The sequence below is a fragment of the Manis pentadactyla genome, chromosome 17, assembly GCF_030020395.1.
Source record: "Manis pentadactyla isolate mManPen7 chromosome 17, mManPen7.hap1, whole genome shotgun sequence".
In the NCBI taxonomy this organism is placed as follows: domain Eukaryota; kingdom Metazoa; phylum Chordata; class Mammalia; order Pholidota; family Manidae; genus Manis; species Manis pentadactyla.
The window spans coordinates 7,889,587-7,910,889 of NC_080035.1; the positions used below are offsets into that span (position 1 = coordinate 7,889,587).

General features: G+C 39.6%; 1 protein-coding gene across 14 annotated transcripts in view; it reads left to right on the plus strand.

Annotated features, from left to right (window-relative positions):
* Positions 1-21,303, plus strand: part of RCBTB2 (RCC1 and BTB domain containing protein 2) — a 72,293-nt gene that overhangs the window by 18,846 nt on the left and 32,144 nt on the right. For 8 of the 14 annotated variants that reach the window (XM_057494517.1, XM_057494519.1, XM_057494520.1 and 5 more), the window contains 6 exons: positions 7,778-7,933; positions 8,153-8,303; positions 10,457-10,623; positions 11,178-11,336; positions 12,334-12,441; positions 13,451-13,593. In XM_057494517.1, the coding sequence (XP_057350500.1) occupies positions 7,778-7,933; positions 8,153-8,303; positions 10,457-10,623; positions 11,178-11,336; positions 12,334-12,441; positions 13,451-13,593 (884 nt within the window). Of the gene's footprint in view, positions 1-445; positions 1,125-2,358; positions 2,424-7,777; positions 7,934-8,152; positions 8,304-10,456; positions 10,624-11,177; positions 11,337-12,333; positions 12,442-13,450; positions 13,594-21,303 lie in introns of those variants that run through there. The other 6 variants (XM_057494523.1, XM_036904040.2, XM_057494525.1 and 3 more) reach the window with 5 other exon arrangements.

Below are 21,303 nucleotides of genomic sequence, written 5' to 3' on the forward strand. Positions count from 1 at the left end.
TATAATCCTCACATATATTCCACAAACTTTATTCCTCAAGTAATGCAAATTGAGGGGGCTGGTTATCTCTATTGTATTCGTGTCACATTGGAATAATGTTTGAGAAAAAGCCAACCATTTCCACAATGCTAGAGAATTCAGTGTTTTTTCACATTACTGTACTATAGTAATTAATATAATCTACTATATTATACATTATATTAGTTAATTGATATACATTACTATAATAATTAATCTTGAATCATTTTTAAATTGACAAGGGCATTCTGGGCTAAAAAATTAACATTGTTAATCTTATGAATCTTACTGAATGTTATTTCTTTGAATGTGGTAATTACAATATACCATACATGCAATTATATCTTAATCTGATTAGTCAAATAAACAGAATGACTTATTTTCTACCATTCTAATTTTTATAGAGTTACTATACTTAAAATTGATCAAAGACAGCAAAAAGCTCCTTGTTTTCCTCCCTAAAAGCCAGGATATGCAGCTGATAAAAAAAATTTTCATCAAACTATATGGAGTGATTCCCAAGATGTACTGTTCAGTGAAAAAAAAAAATTGCAGAAGAGTATATAAAGTAGGCTATTTTTTGTAAGCAGGAATTAGGAAATAAAAACACATACATTTATCTGCTTATTTTTTGAAAACAGAGGAAGAATAAACCAGAAACCAGTGAAATTGGTTTCCTACAATGGTAGAGGGATGGGGTGAGGGGAAAAAAAAAAGTAATGGCCCAGTATTACTGTTCTAAGATCTTAGTATATGAGTAAGATTTCCCTTCTACTCGGAACAAAGGTGGTCTCAGTACAGTGAAGGGCTATCACGTTTAGACTTTGGCCCCTTCTCCTTCTCTTGCTTACTTCTGTTTTTTGCTTTTGAATTCTTTTCCTCTACTTTTTTTCCTTTATCTTCTCTTCTCCTTTCTTTTCTTTCCTCTCCTTTCTTTTTATTTTTTATTCCAGTAAACTTGGGGCAGATATGGAAAAGGTTATTTCCAGAGAAGAATCCTCAATACAAACAGTCTCCAATATGCAAAGAGCTGGAATCAAAGGAGGCTTTCAATGAATATACCGTGTTCTGCTCTGGGTCATCTGCTGTGGTGGTTATAGCAATGAGTGAGTCATGGCTTCCTCTCTTAGTTTGCAAATTGATAGAGAAGACAGATCATACAGGAGTAACTGTCACATGAAATTACCTTTCTGTATTGGCAACCAGATCAAGTTTTATAAATTTATCAGTGAGAAAAGTGAAAGTGATCCTTTTAAAAACAAGCCTATCTTTTCCAAACATTAGAAATGATGGTTTGTATTAATTGCCATAGTTTGAGTTATAATTATTCTGAATACTGTAATTCTTATTATTCCTTATATTCTGAATACTGTAAGACTTTTTATGAAGTTTTGTCAGAATCCCCAAGGGCCTATAACATTGATAAGGAACACTGTCAAGACTTGACCTTATTTGATTATTGTCGTTATCTATAATAAGGTTCTAACTGCTTAAAGATATTATTAGATAAAATGTTGTGATGTTAGTACTAGAAATATGGATTTTATTTGAGTAAATAGAATCCAACCTATAAATCTGAAATATCAATTAAATATCGTTTCATTAACATGCTTTTGTGGGGAGAAAGAATATTTATTTATATTGATTTCGAGTGTTGAGATAGTTAATTGTGTACTGACCGCATATCTTCTGATAGGGCCGCTCCTGCTGGTAGATGTGCTAGACGGCAACCATTGTTGAGGTTAATCAAGGCAAGAATGTTCAGTACTGTTGCTACATTTGATGGCTGTTATTTCAGAATTTTTGTTAAAATCCAGGATAACAAAGCCATGTTCATTCATTCATCCTTTCAGCCTTTTCAAAGTTCAATCCTTTTTTTTTTCCAGCTTAGCAAATCATATACTCTTCAGTGGATCTGAGAATTGATAAGTCTGCTCTTCATAGTGATTTGGAACTTTCCAATCCCAGGGAAAATTTGACCAAGGTCTAAAATTTATTCTTCCTTATCTATAGGAAGTCAACTCTGATATAAAAAATTGCTACTTATTTCCTTATAGATTTAAGAATCTGCATTTACCCTGGAATTACTTTTCCAGACCTCAGCAGGAGGGTTCCCATAAGAGGCCATAGGGTAACTCCAGAACAGTTAAAACAGAACAGTTAAAACTTTTGGGTTTTATAGCTGTTAATTCCCATGCCTAAGACTCAATTCCCTGATCTTCCTTTCACCAAGTGTGAGTTTAGTTCATTTTCTCTGTTAATCAGAAGTAAAATAATTTTAATCTGCTTGGTTTTGTTTGACATATGCGATCCTGATTTTACCACATACTTTTTCTTCAGGGACTGCACAGGACTGAGTCCATATGGAAGAAGAACTTCCCCTTTTCTATGGAGAAAGTGGCAAGGTTAGAAAAAGTCATGCCCTTGGAGCATGCATTTTCTGTTGCATGAAAATACTTCATCAAACATCTGTTGCTCATCCAACAGGAAGAAGATCAATGAGATAGTATCTGTTTTTGAGGGGTTCACAGTAGTGCTTCAGAAGCCAACAGATAATTACTGTGGTTGTGTAAAATGCCAGAGGCCTGTAGGGACTTAAGCTGTCATCTGAGGAGTAGAGAAAGGGTTCCCAGAGACAGTGGGTTCATGCTGGATGAGGACTATAGGCCATCCCCCATTTTCACAGGTAATGCTGTCTGCCAGAGAGTCTGAGTTGACCAAGGTTTGCTCCATTCCCAGAGACTTAAAAAATTTTTTAAATACCTAATCTTAGATTACAAGTTTTTAATTCATCATAGATACTCTTTATTTTTTCTCTGTCACATCTGAACATCGCAGTCAAACAGCTGAAGTCCAGTTAGTGTCATGTGCTGTTAAAAGTTTCAGACCTTGCAGCATGCACATTGACTCCCATCTTGTGTTAATTTTATTAAATTGACACAATATCTGCTCTTCACTATAAACATCTTAATAATAACTGCCACTATTAACTTTCATTTTTCTGTTTTCTACTTTTTAAATAAAATACAATCAAAATGCAATAAAAGATGTAAATAATTATACAAGGCCAGCATAGTACACAAAGGTGGCAGCGCCTCTGAAGCTGAATCGTAGAATCACCACGTGCTGACTTGAAGTGTTTGTGAGCCCTTGAAGGAAAGTTCAAAAGGATCTTACAAAAGATACAGTATAGAACTTGAGAATCTTATAAAATGTTACTAGAAAAATTCCTATTTTTTCCTTTGAATAACGGAAATAAAATAATGGACTCACAAAATTAGCAATGAAATTATTACATACAAAGTGTTAACACTGCCAGGAAATCCTCAAAAGGTGAGGTGTTGGTAGCTTTTTTTTTAAGAAATTTTTTTTGTTAGTTATGCCCATCCTGAAAATGTGCTGTACTTTAAATTGAATTATAACAACTTATAGTTGTCTGTAGTTAAGTGAAGTATCACAATCCGTTTGATTCTTCCTGTGATGGAGAAGCAGTTATGCAGGTAGCATGCACTCAAAAGAACAGTAAAATGCATTTCAGTCTCTGATTTTATGGGGCTGAGTTTCCTGAATTATGTTTTCCTTGAACTAATATAAAAATTTCAGCACTTTGCATTTCACAAACAGATGGCAGTAAAAGATGGGGAAGGTGGACTGGATGTTTTGTTGAAATGGGTAAAATATAAAAATAATAAGCTATGTAAAACAAAGTTCAATTGTTAAAAATTATTATGATAACTTCCTATGTAGGTCATGTTAGATTCTATTGCCCAAGATTGCTTGAAAAAAATGTTTTTTTCACTTTTCTGTAAATTAAGAGAGGGGCAAGGTGTTTAGGTTTAACCTAAAATCAGGCATTATCACAGATTTCAAAGATGGTGTAAATTAGCAAACTTAAAAAAAAAAGTAGTAAAGGAAAGCTGGTTGGGGAATAATTATCACCTAATGTGGTGTTATGGGCAGGAAAGGGGGCCTTACCTGGATCAAACTTGTATTGTGAATTCTAGGGATACGGTCTTAATGACATATTGTATCTTGCCAAGCTCCCATTGCCTGGTAGCGCTTTTTCTCCATACAGGTTTTTGTGTTGCCCACTCTTGTCTATTGCTCAGCCAGTTCCATACTTACCGGGTGGACACATGTCACTGGGTGCCTTCTGGCAGAGATGGCTGCTGACAGACAGGGGAGCTGCAGCTCCTACACTGGTGTGTGTGTGATTCCTGTGCTGCATACAGTCTCATTATATACAGTGTACAAAAACAAGGTATACATATACATATAATATATATGTGCATATGTTTACAACATATATAGTGTGTATAGCTATACAAACTCATGAGTATGCTGGAGAGAAAAATGTATTTTCTTCTGTGAGCAGAGATGCTGCAATTCCTTGAGACTGATATTAAATTGCCTGAGTCCAGCTCCCGCGGGGGTGTGTTGCCCAAAAGGATGAGACGGAGTCGGCGCACGGAGAGACAGGACACAGAGTCAGATGGAGGTGGTCTCTCGACAAAGTGCCGATGACAGCTTTATTTATACCATTTTGCACAAGGATATGATTATTTTTTATTTGTTCTTTTGATTAACAAGCATAGGCAAGCTTTTTTCTTTCTGTTTCTTTCTAATCTATACATGGTTAGTCAAGTGTTACGTGATTTTTTTTTTCTGTTCCTTGACCTAAACTTTTCCTAGCAACATGTACTCTATTGTGTCTCACGTTTCTATGCAACGCAGTTTCTAAGTAAGGCAAGTGACCGCAGAAGCTTGCAGCATGTAGTAGTGACTATGGAGTCTATCAGCTCAGGGTGAAATACAGGTCACCCACTGCCACAGTTAGCTAGGCAGGATCATCATCTATATTTCTAATGCAATGGGTACATTTTATCCCCTCATAATATTTATTCTGTCATAGGTAGATGCAAGATAAAGATAGAAAGCATCATTTAGTGCTGTAAGAAGGCAAGTGTAGATGATAAGTTCTGTACCTATAGACTAGGTATTGATCCAAGTTAGACAAGGGCAACAAAACATCCGCGGGTGTAGACAATTTCTGTCAAAACTTGGGGGGTGAGGTTCTAAGCCTCACCTCTGTTGGCCCCATTTTGTCACCTGATGGCCCCCCTGCAACTGTGCCTGTCTTAGGTTGTTCCTCCCTTGAGGAATCTTACCCGTCTCTGACTAACCAGCCATCTTCTGGGGCCATACAGGGAGATATAAAGCTGGTAAGTGAGAGAGAAGTAATGTTCTTCGAAAAGGTTAGCTTTTTACTTCTTTGCAGATTTATGCTCCATGGCTTCTATGCCCAGCACTTGTCTTGAGGTATCTTTACCACTCAGAAGAATTATGGTATTTGGTACTTTCATGTGTGAGGCACAAATTCTAGTAAAGGGCTGTAATTAGGAAGGAAGAAGAGAAGCTATAGAAGTAGCAGATTGAAGAAAACATGAGAAGATTGATTGTCAGACAGGGTCATCCCATTCAGTATTCCCGTATAACTCTATTTCTCTAATTTTCCTATAAAACTCTTCATCACTAATTTCACTAGCATTGCAAACAAGGGGGGCATTCCCACTTAGGTGGAGATGGGGCAGTCAATGTCTGGCTAGCTACCTGCAGGTTTTGGTATTCCATGCCAAGCTCGCCATCTGGCCCCTGCGTGTTCCATTCTTCAGGAGCACCGTCCTGAAAAGCTTCTGGGAAACTTATGTTCTCCTCCTTTCCGTGCTGCTTATCAAAGGTTAGCTTAGTCCTTGGCAAAAATGCAAGCAAAAGCAAAGCCGATAGTATAATGGAGAATAACAAAATCAACGTGGGTAATAGGGGGAGCCAGCCGTGAAGGCCCCTGCTTTGTGGGGGTCTTCCTCCAGCCTGAGCTTCGCTACACAGCTTGAGTAGCATGGTTGCCGCCATTAATGCCGCCAGATCGATGGATCTGGGTCATGTCATTCCATCTTCTCCTGCCCTCAGTCTGGGATTCACGTCACCGTCTCCCCTGGGCCTCAGGCCTTTGAACGGGGACTGAAACGGGCGGCCAGCTCCCTGGGGTCTCCAGCTTCTGAGCCTCCACAGTCCTGTGAGCCAACTCCTCATTATATGTATGGGCATATCCTAACCTGACTCCTAAGGTGCAAGGGGCAAATATCCTTTCAGGCCTGTACAGAATAAGTAGCTAGTCCTATCAGCTCCCTATCAGAACCCATTCCTGGTCAGGTTGGTTTAATAGCTGATGGGAAAGACAGGACTTAGGAAATCCTTTGCTTCTTTAAATTAAGCAGCAATATGTAATTTTTAAGGGAAGTGGCCAAATATGCATTTGATAGGCCATTTAATATTGGCTGTTTATATATCTTATTGTCATCGTCAACATTTTTGGAAGTTGAAAAGTACATAAGTAAAAGTTTCCAGTATAGCAAATAAAAGCTTTCTTTAAAACAGCTTTATAATGTCCACACTGAATGCTCATGATCTAAATGTATGCTTTTATGGGTTTGTGTCCCTCTTCCAAATTTATATGTTGAAATCCTAACCCCCAAAGGTGATAGTGTTAGGAGGTGGGGCCTTTGGGAGGCGGTTAGGTCGGGAGGGGTGGAGCCCTCATGAATGAAACTGGTGCCTTATGAAAGAGCCCCCGGGGGGGCCCCCTGGCCCCTGGCGCCTTATGAGGACGCATGAAAGGCGCTGACGGTGAGCCAGGAGGGCCTCATGGGAGCAGATCATGCTGGCACCTTGGACTTGGAGGCACCCAGCCGCTGGGACTGTGAGAAATGGATTTTTGTCATTTATAAGGTACCCAGTCTGTGGTATTTTGTTGTAGCAGCCTGAGTGGATTGACACCACAGTATCTCAGAAGAGGACCTTGTTTGGAATTGGGATCATTCTGGATGTAATTGATTTAGTTAAGATGAGGTCATTAGAGTGGTTCCTGATCCTGTATGACTGGTTTTCTTACAAAAAAGAGAAATTTGGACTGAGACAGACATGCACAGAAAGAAGACGTGAAGGCATAGGGAGGGTGGGCATCTACAGGCGAAGCAGAGAGGCCTGGACCCTCCCTCACAGCCTCAGAAGGAGCCAAACTAGCTGATACCTTGATTTTTAATTTCTAACCTCCAGAACTGTGAGAAAGTAAAGTTCTGTAGTTTAAGCCATTCAGTTTGTGGCACTTTGTTACTGCAGCTGCGGCAAATTAATACACATACTTTCTGGGTTTTTCTTCCTCCCCATCCCCAAACCTGAATGGGGGCTGAAGGAACCCACCGACTGCTTAAACTGATGGTCAGAACTGACCCATGAACCGAAACTTCTGGAGTGTTTCCTTGATGTCACTCCCGGTATTGTTCTTTTCCAAGGACTTCTTTTGTTACGACTTAGGCGGCAGATGAAATAGCAGTCCACTCTTTCTTTTCCCTGCTTTTACCACCACCCTAGTTTCCAGAGCTACATTTAAGACATTGCCAGCAGTTAAAGCACTTGCTAGACACTGAGTTCCCCGAAGTTCAACCTTGGATGATTCCTGTGTCCTTGAGGGAAATTCGTAGGTGAGATCTGATGCCCTGCAGGGCCTCTGGCTCCTGGTTGCTGGGAGAGCAGTTCCAAAGCTGTGGAGCTTAGAAAGGCAGTTCCCGCAGCTATGAGAGGCTCTCAGAAATAGAGCTGTTCCTCCTTAACCCCCTGCTTACTCTTCTGCAGAAGTGAAAGGGGCAAAGAAAATTTGTTTTTTTAATTAATGTCTTAATATATATGTTTGTTTCCTTTCCAGTCAGTACAGGCTACTTTGTCATCTTTGAAGATGTTAGATGTGGGAAAGTGGCCGATCTTCTCCCTTTGTTCTGAGGAAGAGCTGCAGTCAATCCGTCAGGCCTGTGTCTTCGGCAGCGCTGGCAATGAAGTTTTATATACGACAGTAAATGATGAGGTGATTTTAAAGTAAAAATTCAGTCACTTATATTTTCAGCAATGACCTTGTTAAATTGAAGATTTTGGGGAAACTAAGGGATTGAGGTTAAAAAAAAGCATAGAGAAGATTTTTATTTATTATATAATGAAGAAGTTTCACTTTAGGTTTGCTGTTTAAGTGTAATTACCCTTTTATCAGAAATTGAACCGCTTGAACTAACTGTCGTTTTCCCCACAGATTTTTGTTCTTGGCACAAACTGCTCTGGCTGTTTGGGATTAGGTGATATCCAGAGCACCATTGAACCCCGGAGACTGGATTCTTTAAGTGGCAAAAAAATAGCCTGCCTCAGCTATGGGAGTGGTCCACACATTGTCCTTGCAACCACAGGTAACCTAGGAACACAGTGTAGAATTTTAGCCATTGATTTGTTGAGGAACAAGATTTAGGAACACCTCTTAAATTGAGAACACTTTTTGATTGGGTAAGAGTTTCCAGCTCTGCCCTGTGAACTTGACTGCACTTTGGACAATGTGAAATATAAACATATTTGATTGTCAGAGTAAGATCAGGTACTGATGGGATCTAGCTATTACTGGCACTTTAGATATAAGAAGGACAATGCTATAAACTCAGTAAACCCCTTTTGTTTATGCTATGTAAATGTACTTATTTTGCATTAGAATGCTGAACTTACTCTGGACTTTTTGAACTCGAGATTGCTGATTTATGAACTGAAAGACTAAAGCTAGGTTCCAGTATCTCCTCTAGCTCTTGGCATTCGGTGATTCTTACATTAAACAGTGTAACTTGTAGTTGATACTAGTTTTATAAGGAATTAAGTATTCCCATGGCTTTTTCATGAATACATATCTTACAGTTTTTCTTAAGTTGGTATTCATTTTATTAGTATTCTTTAAATTAAAACTAAATTTTAGAAATACTCTTTTATATATTTATTTATCATTTAAAAAATAAGTTTTAGGGATTTTGGGTTGCCAGTAATAGCAGGCTAGACTATGCAGACCACTTCTTCACTGAAAACAACTAAAAATAAGTTTTATAAAGGCATCAAAGCACTGCGAAAGCAGAAGAGAATTATCAGACCATATTTAAGAGAAAGTGTGAAGAGTTTAGAGGGGAACTTGAAGCTAATTCTGCCTCAGCAGCAGCATCTGATCGTTTAAACGGAGTTGTGGTTTGATGTACTCATGAGGTAAAGGTGTCATAAGTCAAAGACCTAACACATTAGGCTGGGACCACAAAGCACTACTCTCTCAGGGAAAGGATGAGCCAGTTCTTCCATCTGTAAGGGACTGAATAGATGAATCCTTGGCTCTGAGCAAAGTAGGGAGAAAGAAAAAGAAAAGAAAGAAAATCTCTTTTTGAGAGGTTGTAACCATGGATTCATATTCCAGTTCACATCAGACTGGATGGTCCATGAAATCTCAAGCCTTTGATTTATTAAGAGGTACCTCTAAGTGCCTTAAGGGCATGAGAAGTCATTGCAAAACTTTCTAGGGAGGGCATCTACATCCTAGGCCTGCCGGACTATAATGCCATTGGAAAGTAACTTCAATGGCAATTAGCACATAGTTAAAGATAGCCAGGTACATAAGTAAGGTACCATGAATGAGAACCAGCAAAAGCCAGAAGACACTGACTACTAAATATCAGATGTTAGAGTTACCAGCCACCAGTCATAAGATGGCTGTATTTATTGTGTTTGAAGAAATAAGAAGTGAACTTAAAGATACCTGCAGGGATTGGGGATTTGAAAAAGAACCAAATAAATCATATAACTGTCAAAATGAAAAACTTAGTGGACAAGTTTTGCAGTAGTTTGGACACAGTGAAAGAAAATAAACTGGTAGATCAGAAGAAATTATCTGGAATATAGCACAAAGAGACAATATGGTAAAAATACAGATGAAAGGAGTATATACTGTATGATTCCATTTATTGAAAATTCAATAATAGGAGCAAATAAATTTCATCATGCAAGATGTATATGTTGGGGGCTTTTTAGTTGATCACGTTACATTTGTTGACCTGAGTGGTAACACATGGGTGTGTGCTTTATAATTCTTTCTAAAACTGTGCATATGTATTATTAACTTTTCTGAACATATGTTATACTGCACAATAAATACTATATGACAAAGATTTAAAAAATTAACTTGATGATCATTTTATAGGTAGGAAATTAAGGCTCAGAGAAGTTAAATGACCTTACAACCTTTTGACTTTAAAATCTAGTGTTTTCTTCTATTACTCTTAGTGGCCTTTTTCTGCTGTTTATTAAAAACCCATCTTCCATCTATTAAGTCTGAGTCCATTTAAATTTCATCGTGTTGCTTTGAGATAGAATGTAGCTTATACTTCCCAAATGTATTCTTTATAAAATGAATTTGGTGGAATTAGGGAAGTTGATTAGCTTTTACATGTTAATTTTTAGTTTTCATTTGTGAAGTGTGCACTGTATATTTTCATATAATCAGGGAGATGTTTTGAAATCAGGGTATGTTTCTTTTTATTTTCAGAAGGGGAAGTCTTTACCTGGGGTCACAATGCTTACAGCCAGCTGGGCAATGGGACAACTAATCATGCTTTAGTGCCCTGTCATATCTCTACTAATTTGTCAAACAAACAAGTCATTGAAGTTGCCTGTGGGTCTTACCATTCTTTGGTGCTAACATCTGATGGAGAGGTGAGAACAGTCAGCATAAATCTCAGATTTTTTTCAGTAAGGTTATATAGATTTCTATAGTAGTCCTGGAAATATGATCATCTGATTAAAATAACTGCCTCCCTCAAATTCAGTCTTATTCTTGTTTGCAATTCATAGTCATGATGTTTATGTTATGAAGTGTATACTTTTATGTAGTCAGAATTTCTATGACTGCAAAATTTAAAAGAGTGTGATGTTTCTTCTATATTGCTATACTCAAGGGGATTATTTGTGAAAAGAAAAATCCCTAAATGCTGGAAAATATAGCTGAGGCAAGGTAGATATTTTTATAGGTATTATATGGTATTTGATAATTGTTATTGCTGTTTGTGTAGGTAATACAAATAAAGTAGTTTTATAAAGTAATATATTTGTAAGAATGAATTTTACAAAAACTCCTCCGCCTATGTTGTGAGAGTTCATGGACATCAAGCATTTGTAGAGCAAAGTTGAGGCACCACGAGCACATGTTTGCCAAGCGGGACATTTTACAAATTAGCATGTTTCATTTATTGATATTTTCTTTCAAATAGGTATTTGCCTGGGGTTATAATAACTCCGGGCAAGTAGGATCTGGATCAACGGCTAATCAGCCAATTCCTCGAAGAGTCACCAGTTGTTTACAGAATAAAGCAGCTGTGAACATAACATGTGGGCAGATGTGCTCAGTGGCAGTGGTGAACACTGGGGAGGTAAGGACTTTATTCCACAGGCTGTTGAAAAGAACCGGTTTGCACATTGTTTTTTCATGTGAAACCTTCATAAGAATGTATACCAATCATACCTTAATAAAAAATTTTTAAAAAATGTTCAAGGTCCAACCCAAATGTACCTTTCATGAAACCTCCTCAGGCCATTTTCAGTAGAAAATAATTTCTCACTTAAAAAAATTCCCATCTGCCCATTTTTTATAGCAGAGACTGACATTTTTTGGCAGGCAGCTCATTGCGCCTCAGTGTCCATTCTTTCCCAATTCTATAACAGGACCCTGCATTTTTCACCAGGAATGTGGGTAATAAAATGACCTTTCCCAGTATTTTTGGCTCTGGCCATTTGACAAAGTTCTGGGGAGTGGAAATGGGCTGTGTCCTTTTAAAGGGAGTTGGGTGCTTCTCCCTTTCCCTCCTTCCAGCTGAGTGGCTGAGGATGTGATGGATGGAGCTGGGGCAGTTACCCAGCCTGCGAGGTGGGAAGCCCTGTGTGGGATTCACATATAAAGTATAAAAATCATATGAATAATCATATCTGAAATCAGGGTATGTTTCTTTTTATTTTCAGAAGGGGAAGTCTTTACCTGGGGTCTTTACTTGATTGCTTATAGTTCATGATTCGTGGTCAAAACAGAAACAGTTTCTGTGATACGAGTGCCCTTGCATTGTTCACCATGTAAGAACTTGTTCACCATGTGAGAACTTGTTCATTATGCTTCAGAAGATTGGAGACTGTTGAGAGTTGGACTTGATTGATGATTGTGCATTGAGTTCCCTATACAAAATTTTATTGTTGTTAACAACCATTTGGTCAATAAATATGAGAGGTGCCCTCTCAGCACCACTCTTGTACTGTTAAAAAAAAAAGAAAAGAACCGGTTCGCCTTGTCAGTGTCATGACCAATGTGCCATGCGTCTCACAACAGAGTGTGATTGCTTTTCATCTTCGGTGGATGTTGAGTCTCTCCTTTTCTCTCAGGTCTATGTGTGGGGCTACAATGGCAACGGGCAGCTCGGACTCGGCAGTAGTGGCAACCAGCCAACCCCCTGCCGAGTGGCAGCTTTGCAAGGCATCCGTGTTCAGCGGGTACGTCTGTGGTTAAGGTACAGTGTGAAACAAAGTCTTCAGTGACAAAGAGCCAGTGTATAAAGACACAGCTTTCTTAGCAGGACAGACATGTAGCTGTTTGGGTATCTTCACTGAAGTAAAAGTTAAAACTCTGTTTATATGAACAAAGTGGTAGGTGTTCATCAGAAAATTTGTATTTCTGGGGCACACTTATCCACAGCTGCTGGGAAGTAAATTGTTCCAGTCTTTTCTAAGGAAACTTTGGCAGTATGTATCAAGAGCCTTAAAACTATTCACATGCTTTGATCTGTAATTGTACCCCTAGGGGATTATCTTAAGGAACCAAAGAGAGTCATTTACAGAATTAGTGGAGAAGATAAAGCAAAAAAAGAAAGAAAAGAAAAAGTAGAAAATCAATAACTTTAATAAATAATAGATGTAGCATAATTCTAACCAAACAATAAGTTGATAAGTAAATTACACTGAATCTAGTTGAATGGCTATGGTTACAAAGGATTTTAATGGTGTTGGGTAGTGCTATATATAATGTTAAACAAAAAGAGACAAAACTGCTTATACAGTATGATCATTAAAAAAAAACAGCTGTGGATGCATGTCTCTGTATCTATATTATAAATAGAAAAAAAGCCCTGATCTTGAGATTACTTTTATGTTTATGCTTTTCTTAATTTTTTTCACATTGAACATGTTTTATAATGAAAAGAAAATAATTCCTAAGAAATGAAAGTCTCTATTTCTTACATCACACCCTTGATTTCTGTGAGCATCATGGATCCACATGAAAGCTGAACAGAAATGGACCCGTGCCAGGCAAGGGCTGGCACCAGCCTGACGGCAGTGCTGTCCGCGCACAGGCCATGGAGTTATGCAGAGTGCAGTTCATTTCATGCCTCTCTGGGCAGCCTGCACCTTCCTTTTTGTTTTTGTTTTTCACACTTAACCTGTCTTGTGAAAGCACATTTTGTCTGGTTTGCAAGGCCTGAGTGGATTTGTTTTTTCTTTCCAGGCTGCCTGTGGCTACGCACACACATTAGTATTAACAGATGAAGGCCAAGTGTATGCTTGGGGTGCAAATTCTTATGGCCAGTTGGGCACTGGCAATAAAAGTAACCAGTTCTATCCTACTCCTGTCGTGGTGGAAAAGGACAGGTAATATGTACATTTTCAAAGTAACTTCAGTGTTCTTTAGTGATTAAACAAAACTTAGTATGATAGAAAATTGTGGGGAATTTATAGCTCATACTAGAATATTCTTTAATTATAGCATTCATTCCTTTTAAAATTGGCTTTTGAATTGCCAAGGAGTTTACTGTATGTTAAATATTCTATTTAACTGACCCATATTTCATCTGCTCCTCCAATAGCTGTTGTACAAAGACTACAATGACTACACCTATAGCAGCTGCTCTGCATTATTTTTCTCCCTCACAAGTTACCTTGTTTCCACCTTCTTATTATTTTCTGTTTTCCATTCTTTTTGTTTTGTTTTGTTTTTAGTTTTATTTTTTATTAAGGTATCATTGATACATAATCTTATGCTCAGGTTTCACATGAACAACACTGTGGTTACTACATTCCCTCCTATTATCAAGTCCCCACCACACACCCCATTACAGTCACTGTCCATCAGCGTAGTAAGATGCTATAGAGTCACTACTTGTCTTCTCTGTGCTATACTGCCTTCCCCAGGCCCCCTCTGTATTATGTGTACTAATCATAATGCCCCTTAATCCCCTTATCCGTCCCTCCCCACCAATCCTCCCCAACCCCTTCTGTTTTCCATTCTTAAGAGAAAGTTGATAACATTTGAAATCTCAGGCTTAGGAAAACAAAAGTACCTCAATGGAATATAAAGCCACTCCCTTGGGCTACTTATTAATCTGGCCAATTGAAAAGGATAGGACTGTTGCATTACTTCAACTCCCAAGCAGTCACCATGAGGAAGAGTAAAATGGTTAGGAAATTAGGACTTAATTTTGTGCACGTTTGCAAGTTTGTGTTAAGTAATTAGCATATCTGGAATTTTTGCTAAATTATTGTACTATTTTTGAAGGCCCTTTGAATTTCTCAAATGTGGTCTAATCACTGCCTTTTACTCTTCATTTCTTGACACAGTAGTATGGGGAAAACATTTCATTACCTTTTCTATTAAAATGGTTGTAATCATTGTAGAAATTAATACTGTTATTTTCATTTCTGTTTTACATATTAATTTTTGTTACATCTGATTTAAAAATAAATTTAAGGATAAAGAGATTTATTTGCATTTGCATGCAATTCTTTTATATTTTTTGTTGAAATATTTAACAGTGAAAATGAAGAACCAAATTGTCATTTTCAACCCCTTTGATTTTCATTTGAGAATTGTAAACCATGCTAATTTTACTTAACCTATGTTAAATAGGTTATAAAAACCTGTTTTTGTTTTCCCTCCAAAATCTTAGAATAAGACTCTGGACCCCTTACAAAGTGGGGAGGAAGAGAAATAATGGAGGTCCAGAGCTGGTGGGCACGAACTGGTTCTTCTCAGCCATGTCTGCATTTCTTTGAAGGTAGTTCAGACCTACTCAGTGAAAAGAGAGGGGACAGTTCTGAGGCTTTGAGTAAACACAAAAATGCCTCAGGTTAGCAAATCCAGTCAGTAGGGACACTTAGTATTTAAACAAAACAACAAAAAAGTGTTAAGAGATGAGATAATATTAACATGGAAATAAAAACAGCATATTTGTATATTAAGTACCTTTTTTATGGTGCTGCCACACTTATCATTCCTGGGCTTACAGAATCCATTGCCATCTGCACCGCAACCTGCACCACACTGCTGGTCCGTGGTAGTCCTGGAAAAAGCAGCCGGGTTGCTGTCTATAGGACCATGGGGGCAGATGGACTGTAGGGTAGCCTTGGTGGGAGCAAGAGAAAGAGTCAGGGAAGGAGGGCATGGAGGCTATGTGAGTGCCAAGCTAGTATGTGAAACTTCTCTGTTGTTTTACTGTTCTTTTAACAAACTTAAAAAAAAACTTAACTTTTTCAACCTTTGAATTATAAATGAAAAAAGTAGAAAAGCTCTATAGACATGTGCATTTGCTGTTGTCCACATAAACATTATTTTGGCTACAAATACCAGGGATGAATGTTTTATATGAGATATTCCTGCTTTTCTCAGTCTTCAGTGCTTCCATTTCATGTGGTAATTTCTGAGTTTGCAGGCTCTTGATCACACAAATATTGCAAGGGAGGAATTTGAATCTGCTGGAACTTGTTCTCCATGTACCCACCCTTTTCACTGACTGAAACTTCCCAGATACGTCATGACTTGTCTCTCAGGAACTCACTTCTGACCCTTTTGGGGCCCCTCACAGGGAAGTCTGACTAATTAGAAACAGGATTGAACCTGGGGTGGGGCAAATCTTCAGGTCTGGGTTACCTGTCCACAGAAGTGGAAAGTAGAAATCTAGGTTGGATTATTTGCTCAAGCCAATAACCCAAGGAAAACTTCTGAAAACTTCCCATAGAGATTTATTTATGATGAAGAATCCTAATATTTGTCCACATTTTATGTTCAAGTAAAAGTCATTTAAGTGATTAAAATTATTCTCCTTTCTAATCCAGTCATTCCCAATCTTGCTGAAGTATTTCAATACTTCGATTTACCAACATTCGTGTCATTGTTCTTAAAGTTCCATTAAATTCTGAGTGAAGTTAAATTGACTTACAGCTAACTTCACCTTGAATTTTTGTAAATTTTTTTACTTCTTTAGGTAACTGGCCAGCTTCTAACCTAACCAGGAGAAATCCCAGTTCTGGGCCTTTTATTATCATGATTTCTTCTCCATTAATACTCTCCCTCACCCATTACCTTTTTTCTCTCCTCAGGTTTTCTGGCTTACATTCTTCTCTCTCTCTGCTCTTCCATTTTTAGTACTTCACAGCCACTGAGCCTTTTAGTTGTGGCAGTTCATTTTGTTGAGGTGACACAAAACCTTTTGACTATATGAATGTGTAGTAATTTGTTCCTCTTAAGAATGGCTACAAAACATCCTATTATAAAATAAATAGGCAAGTAGAGCATAGGGAATATAGTCAATAATTTTGTAGTAACTTTTGTATGGTGACAGATGGTAACTACAATTATGGTGAGCATTTCATAATGTATCTAACTGCGAAATCACCAAGTTATACACCTGAAACCAATGTATTATTGTATATCAACTATATTTCAATTAACACGAAAAGAGTGGCTACGACATTAAGTATGAAATGTGCCACACATTCTGACAGTAAAGGTTAGCTCAGTTTATAGTCACCATCTCTTGTATGGTGGAAAATCTGAGCTTCCAAATGTACTTCTTGATATGAATCAGATTTAAGAACAGATGCCCTTAGGTAACGGCAGGGCTCCTTGGCAGCTGCTTGGGTCCCAAGCCTAGACCTGAAGGTTCCCTCTACGCTCTCCCTGCTCTTGTTCCCGTAGCGGCTGCTGCAGGCAGCCCAGCCCGTGCCCCACCCCTGCCTTACCATGTGGTGCTGGGCGCCCCAGGTAACTGCCATGAGGTCACCCTCAGGGAGGGCCAGTCTTCGCCAGCCTTCCACATCCCAAACCTTTAATGTATCTGTTCAAACCATTTTCCAGGAAGCAGTGGTCCTGCCTCCTGTCCTGGCAGAGGTTATTCCCTTTCCGTGGAGGCTAACAATAAACATTTCAGAAGAGAATGTAGAAATTTAGTCCTATTGATTGCCTAGTATGGGGTAGTTTAGCATAGAAGGACACTACTGTGTTCCAAGCAGTTACATCTTTCATAGAAAAGAGAGGCTATCATTAAAGTGGTTTCCCAAAGTGACAAAACTTACTAAAAAAATCTAAAAGTTCTTGCCTAGTAAGTCATTGCGGAAGTGCTTAAATTAAACAAGCACAAGAGCAGTTAACGCTTTTCTGAACTCTGTTGGACTGTTCTAACCTCCCTTCCCACCAGGGAATACCAGATAGCTTCATAACTGAAGTGTTAAAATGTAGAAGGCCTTTCTGTCTTTTACTAACTGCTCAGTCATCCGTGTGTGGGGCCCCCGTCCTGCCGCCAGCCCAGCGCGGCCCCTCCTGCTGCACTGCCAGCTTGCTTTTCCCCGAGTCCTACTCCCGGGGCCATCTTGGGCTCCTCTCCTTTCCCTGCACCGATCAAAGGCCACCTGATTCTTCCTTGGAAACATGGTTTGGGTGTGACCTTGGCACACCCATTGGCCTTCACCAGCTTACTTTCCTTACCAAACTATTTTTTAAACTCTTGCCAGATTAAGAAAATCGTTTCCATCACATCATGGCCCCAGTTACAGGCTGTTTCCCATTTGCCTATCACAGCAAATCTAAACTCCCCGGCCTTTGATTTCAGACTTTCACTACTGTTCCAGCAGACCTCGTGCTCTCTGCTCCCCGGTTTCCTGGGTGTTCACTTAGGTCCCCTGAATACTGTGTCCTCCCCAGTCTTCTCGTTTCCAGCCAAGGTCTGCACATGCGCACAGTGTTTCCCTCTGCCTCGTGTATTCCATTTCTTTGACAAATCCAAAGCGGATGTGGCCGAGCTAAATCCCGTTTTTCTTTAAATAACGTGCCCTGCAGAGCCCACAGGTGTTTTCCCTTACTCCCCAGAGCACTTGCAGTCAGTGCCACACTGTGATGTTATTTGGGAATTGTTTGTAGTTTCATGGATAGGCAACTTCTCAGCTGAACCGTGGTCCCCAGGCCAGGCCCTGTAGTTCCTACAGCAGCTGCTAAATACTTTTAGTCGCAGAAGGAAACCATTTTTAATGTGCATGTGCTGGGTAGCTGGTTTCCTTTACTCTCCACCACAAGCCTGTGAGATGATTACCACCTTATATTCTGCTCCCCTCCTTTTTTTTTTTCTTAAGAGGATAAAAAGGGATTATAAGAGTTTAAATAACTTGGGCTCTACAGCCACTCTGACTCTGAGCTCATGTCCTTCCCAGGACACTGAGCCATTCGAAACGCACTGTGTTGCTACCCTCCCTTTTGGTGTAAAGTAGGAGGGACGATGATAATGATGCCGGGTTCTTGTTCACGAAGCTGAAGAATGAGCTTCACAAACACTCAAGGTAGGAGAGCAAGGTACAGGCTTTTATGTAGAGATGAAGTGAAAGGACAGAGCTCCTGGCTCATGCTAGGAGGGGACAAGAGAGTCTGGGGTGGTGCGTTGTCTAGGGGGTTTTATAGGCAGATGAGGATTTTCTGAGAACATGAAAAAAAAGCTTAGGGGTGTGGACTTATTAATTGGTCCTAGGATATTTACAATTAACTTGATACAAGTAACCTCTTGCTCTTGTTGATTCCCCACACCCCCCACCCCATACCAGCATCTTGGTCTAGTGACATATTAAACAAGGCCACCTGCTCAGCCCCCAAGGTGGGCTGAGGCATTGTTTCCCAAAGAGTAAGTTTAGTACCTTGGATAAAATGAGAGTTCCTGTGACCAGGATTCTCACCCGGCCCTGGCTGACTGGCGCACTGCACATCTGTGGGCAATTTGACTATAAAAAGGGCTCTGCCCAGTGCTCTGGGCGTGACATGGTGGCAGGGCTGCAAGGCTGCAGGAGAGCAGAGCAGAGGCTGGAGTGATGGCAGCACCGAGGACAGAGGCCCAGAGGGCAGCTGTGCAGACAGAGGGGCCCAGAGGCAGAGACTGGCTTTCTGCATACAGACTCGCTCTGAGTGAATGGGATTCTAGTGACTGACCTGCCACCTGGAAATAAAGTTAGCTATAACCCTTTCACCCCAAAGAACTTTTGCGTCAATTTCTTTGGTCACACTGAATCCATAGCAAACTTGCCTGGGGCGGAAACCCATTGGCAAGACAAGTGCAATCTTATCTTTAAGGTGGAATCCTTCTTGCCTTTCACTGTGTTATGGCTGGGCTTGCATGCTAAATTAGTTTGCCCAGTTTGCAAAATCACCTCATTAGATCTGAAGGAGGAAAGACAGCACATAGGCCTACGCCTTTTAGCATATTAAATTGCATCTTACACATGATTATAAATGATTAGCATAAAATAAACATGTGCTACTCTTCTTTATCTGGGGTACACCAACTGATCTCACTGAGAATGATTCTAGAGCTGAATGTTTAACACAGAGTTTTAGTAGGAAGTTTCCTTGCATGTAGTTACATTCCTCTGCAAATTTCCACCGTGTTTTTTCCGGAGGTGCTCACCCTACTCTGACTACACCCACAATCCCTGTCTTAGTAACAGTAGGTGCACTTTTCTTTCAATAAATGTATATATTCTATTTGTTTCCCCTTTTTCCTTTATTTGTTGAGAAGAACATGCTTATTAAGCAGCCAAATAGTATTGACCATTTTCCCCATGTGGGCAAGGTTCTTTTGCAAAGCATATATATTAGAGGCTTGAGCCAATTAATTAACCATGCAAGTAGAAAAGGTCTTACTAATCTGAGTTGATATTTAGAAGTTTCTAATCATACAGATCATACAGTCTACATAAAGGAGGTTTTGTCACTTAAGATGCTGAGTAGTAATAATAATAAGCCTCTATTGTTGTGCTACCATTTGTTCACTAGACATAGTGCTTGGTGCTTAACATTTTATCATTTAATTCTCATGTCCTAATCTTGCAGTGGGCTGAAACTGAGGCTCCCAGGCTCAGGACAATCCCATCGTCACGCAGCCTAGGAATCAAGCCTGCATCTGTCGGGCTGCAGCATCCAGCCTCAGTGCCGTGGTGCATCATAGCCTTTTCTAGCACTCCTGGGGTGTTTGCAAGAGCTAAGAGCTACTGCCAAATAAGTCAGTGAAACTCCTTGGGCTGCACATGTAAAGGATGTGTTTCAGCCAGTGAGGCAAGCCACCGCAGCAATCTTCAGGTTGTATGGTGGCTGTACTCCCTCAGTTGGAAACATCTAATTAAAGCAGGCAGTAGAGGAGCAGCTCCCACCTTCAGTTGCTAGCCTTGATCAGTGGGGTCTTACCCAACCCTCACCTCAGTTGCTCTATTGTTGAGTATTTCCCAACCAGTCAATAAAATGACCTACAAATTATATTTAGGAGGACCCCATATTGGGTGCTTAGAAAGAAAAGCCGGTGATGCAGCCTACTGGGGACTTGCAGTCTAGCTGAATAGGTAAGACACATCCACCTGGAAGGATAACAGGGCCAGGCTAAAGTGGCATGGACAGGAAGTGCTGCAAGAGCTCAGGTGAGCGACAGACTCTTACCTTAGGGGTGTTTAATCTGGGCCTTAAAAATTGGGATGATTTCTAGAGCAGGGAGACAGGAAAGAACATTCCCAAACAAGGACTTTGTTAATAAAGACATTGAGGGACAGTGAGTACACCTGTTTATTGGAACACAGGGTTTGTGAACAAAAGTGATTTGAAAGAAGACTGAATGTAGTAGAAGCCAAATTAAGGAAGGCTCTGGTGTCCCATAAAGCTATCTGGTATTCCCTGGTGGGAGGGGAGGTTAGAACAGTCCAACAGAGTTTAGATAAACGTTAACTGCTCATTCTTGTTTAATTTAAGCACTTCTGCAATGCCTTACTAGGCAAGAACTTTTAGATTTTTTTAATAAGTTTTGTGCACTTTGGGAAACCACTTATCCTACATGAAGTCACTGAAGGTTTGAATATGGGAACATTTACCCATATTATAAAGTCCCCACCCATACCCCAATGCAGTCACTGTCCATCGGTGTAGTAAGGTATCACAGATTCACTGTTTGCCTTCTCTGTGCTACACTGTTTGAGGTACATATGAATTCCAAGAGGATTTCTTGTGTGATTTGGGTCAGAGGAGAGGGAACATCTATGGCAGGGAGACTTAAGGGGCTATTACATTGG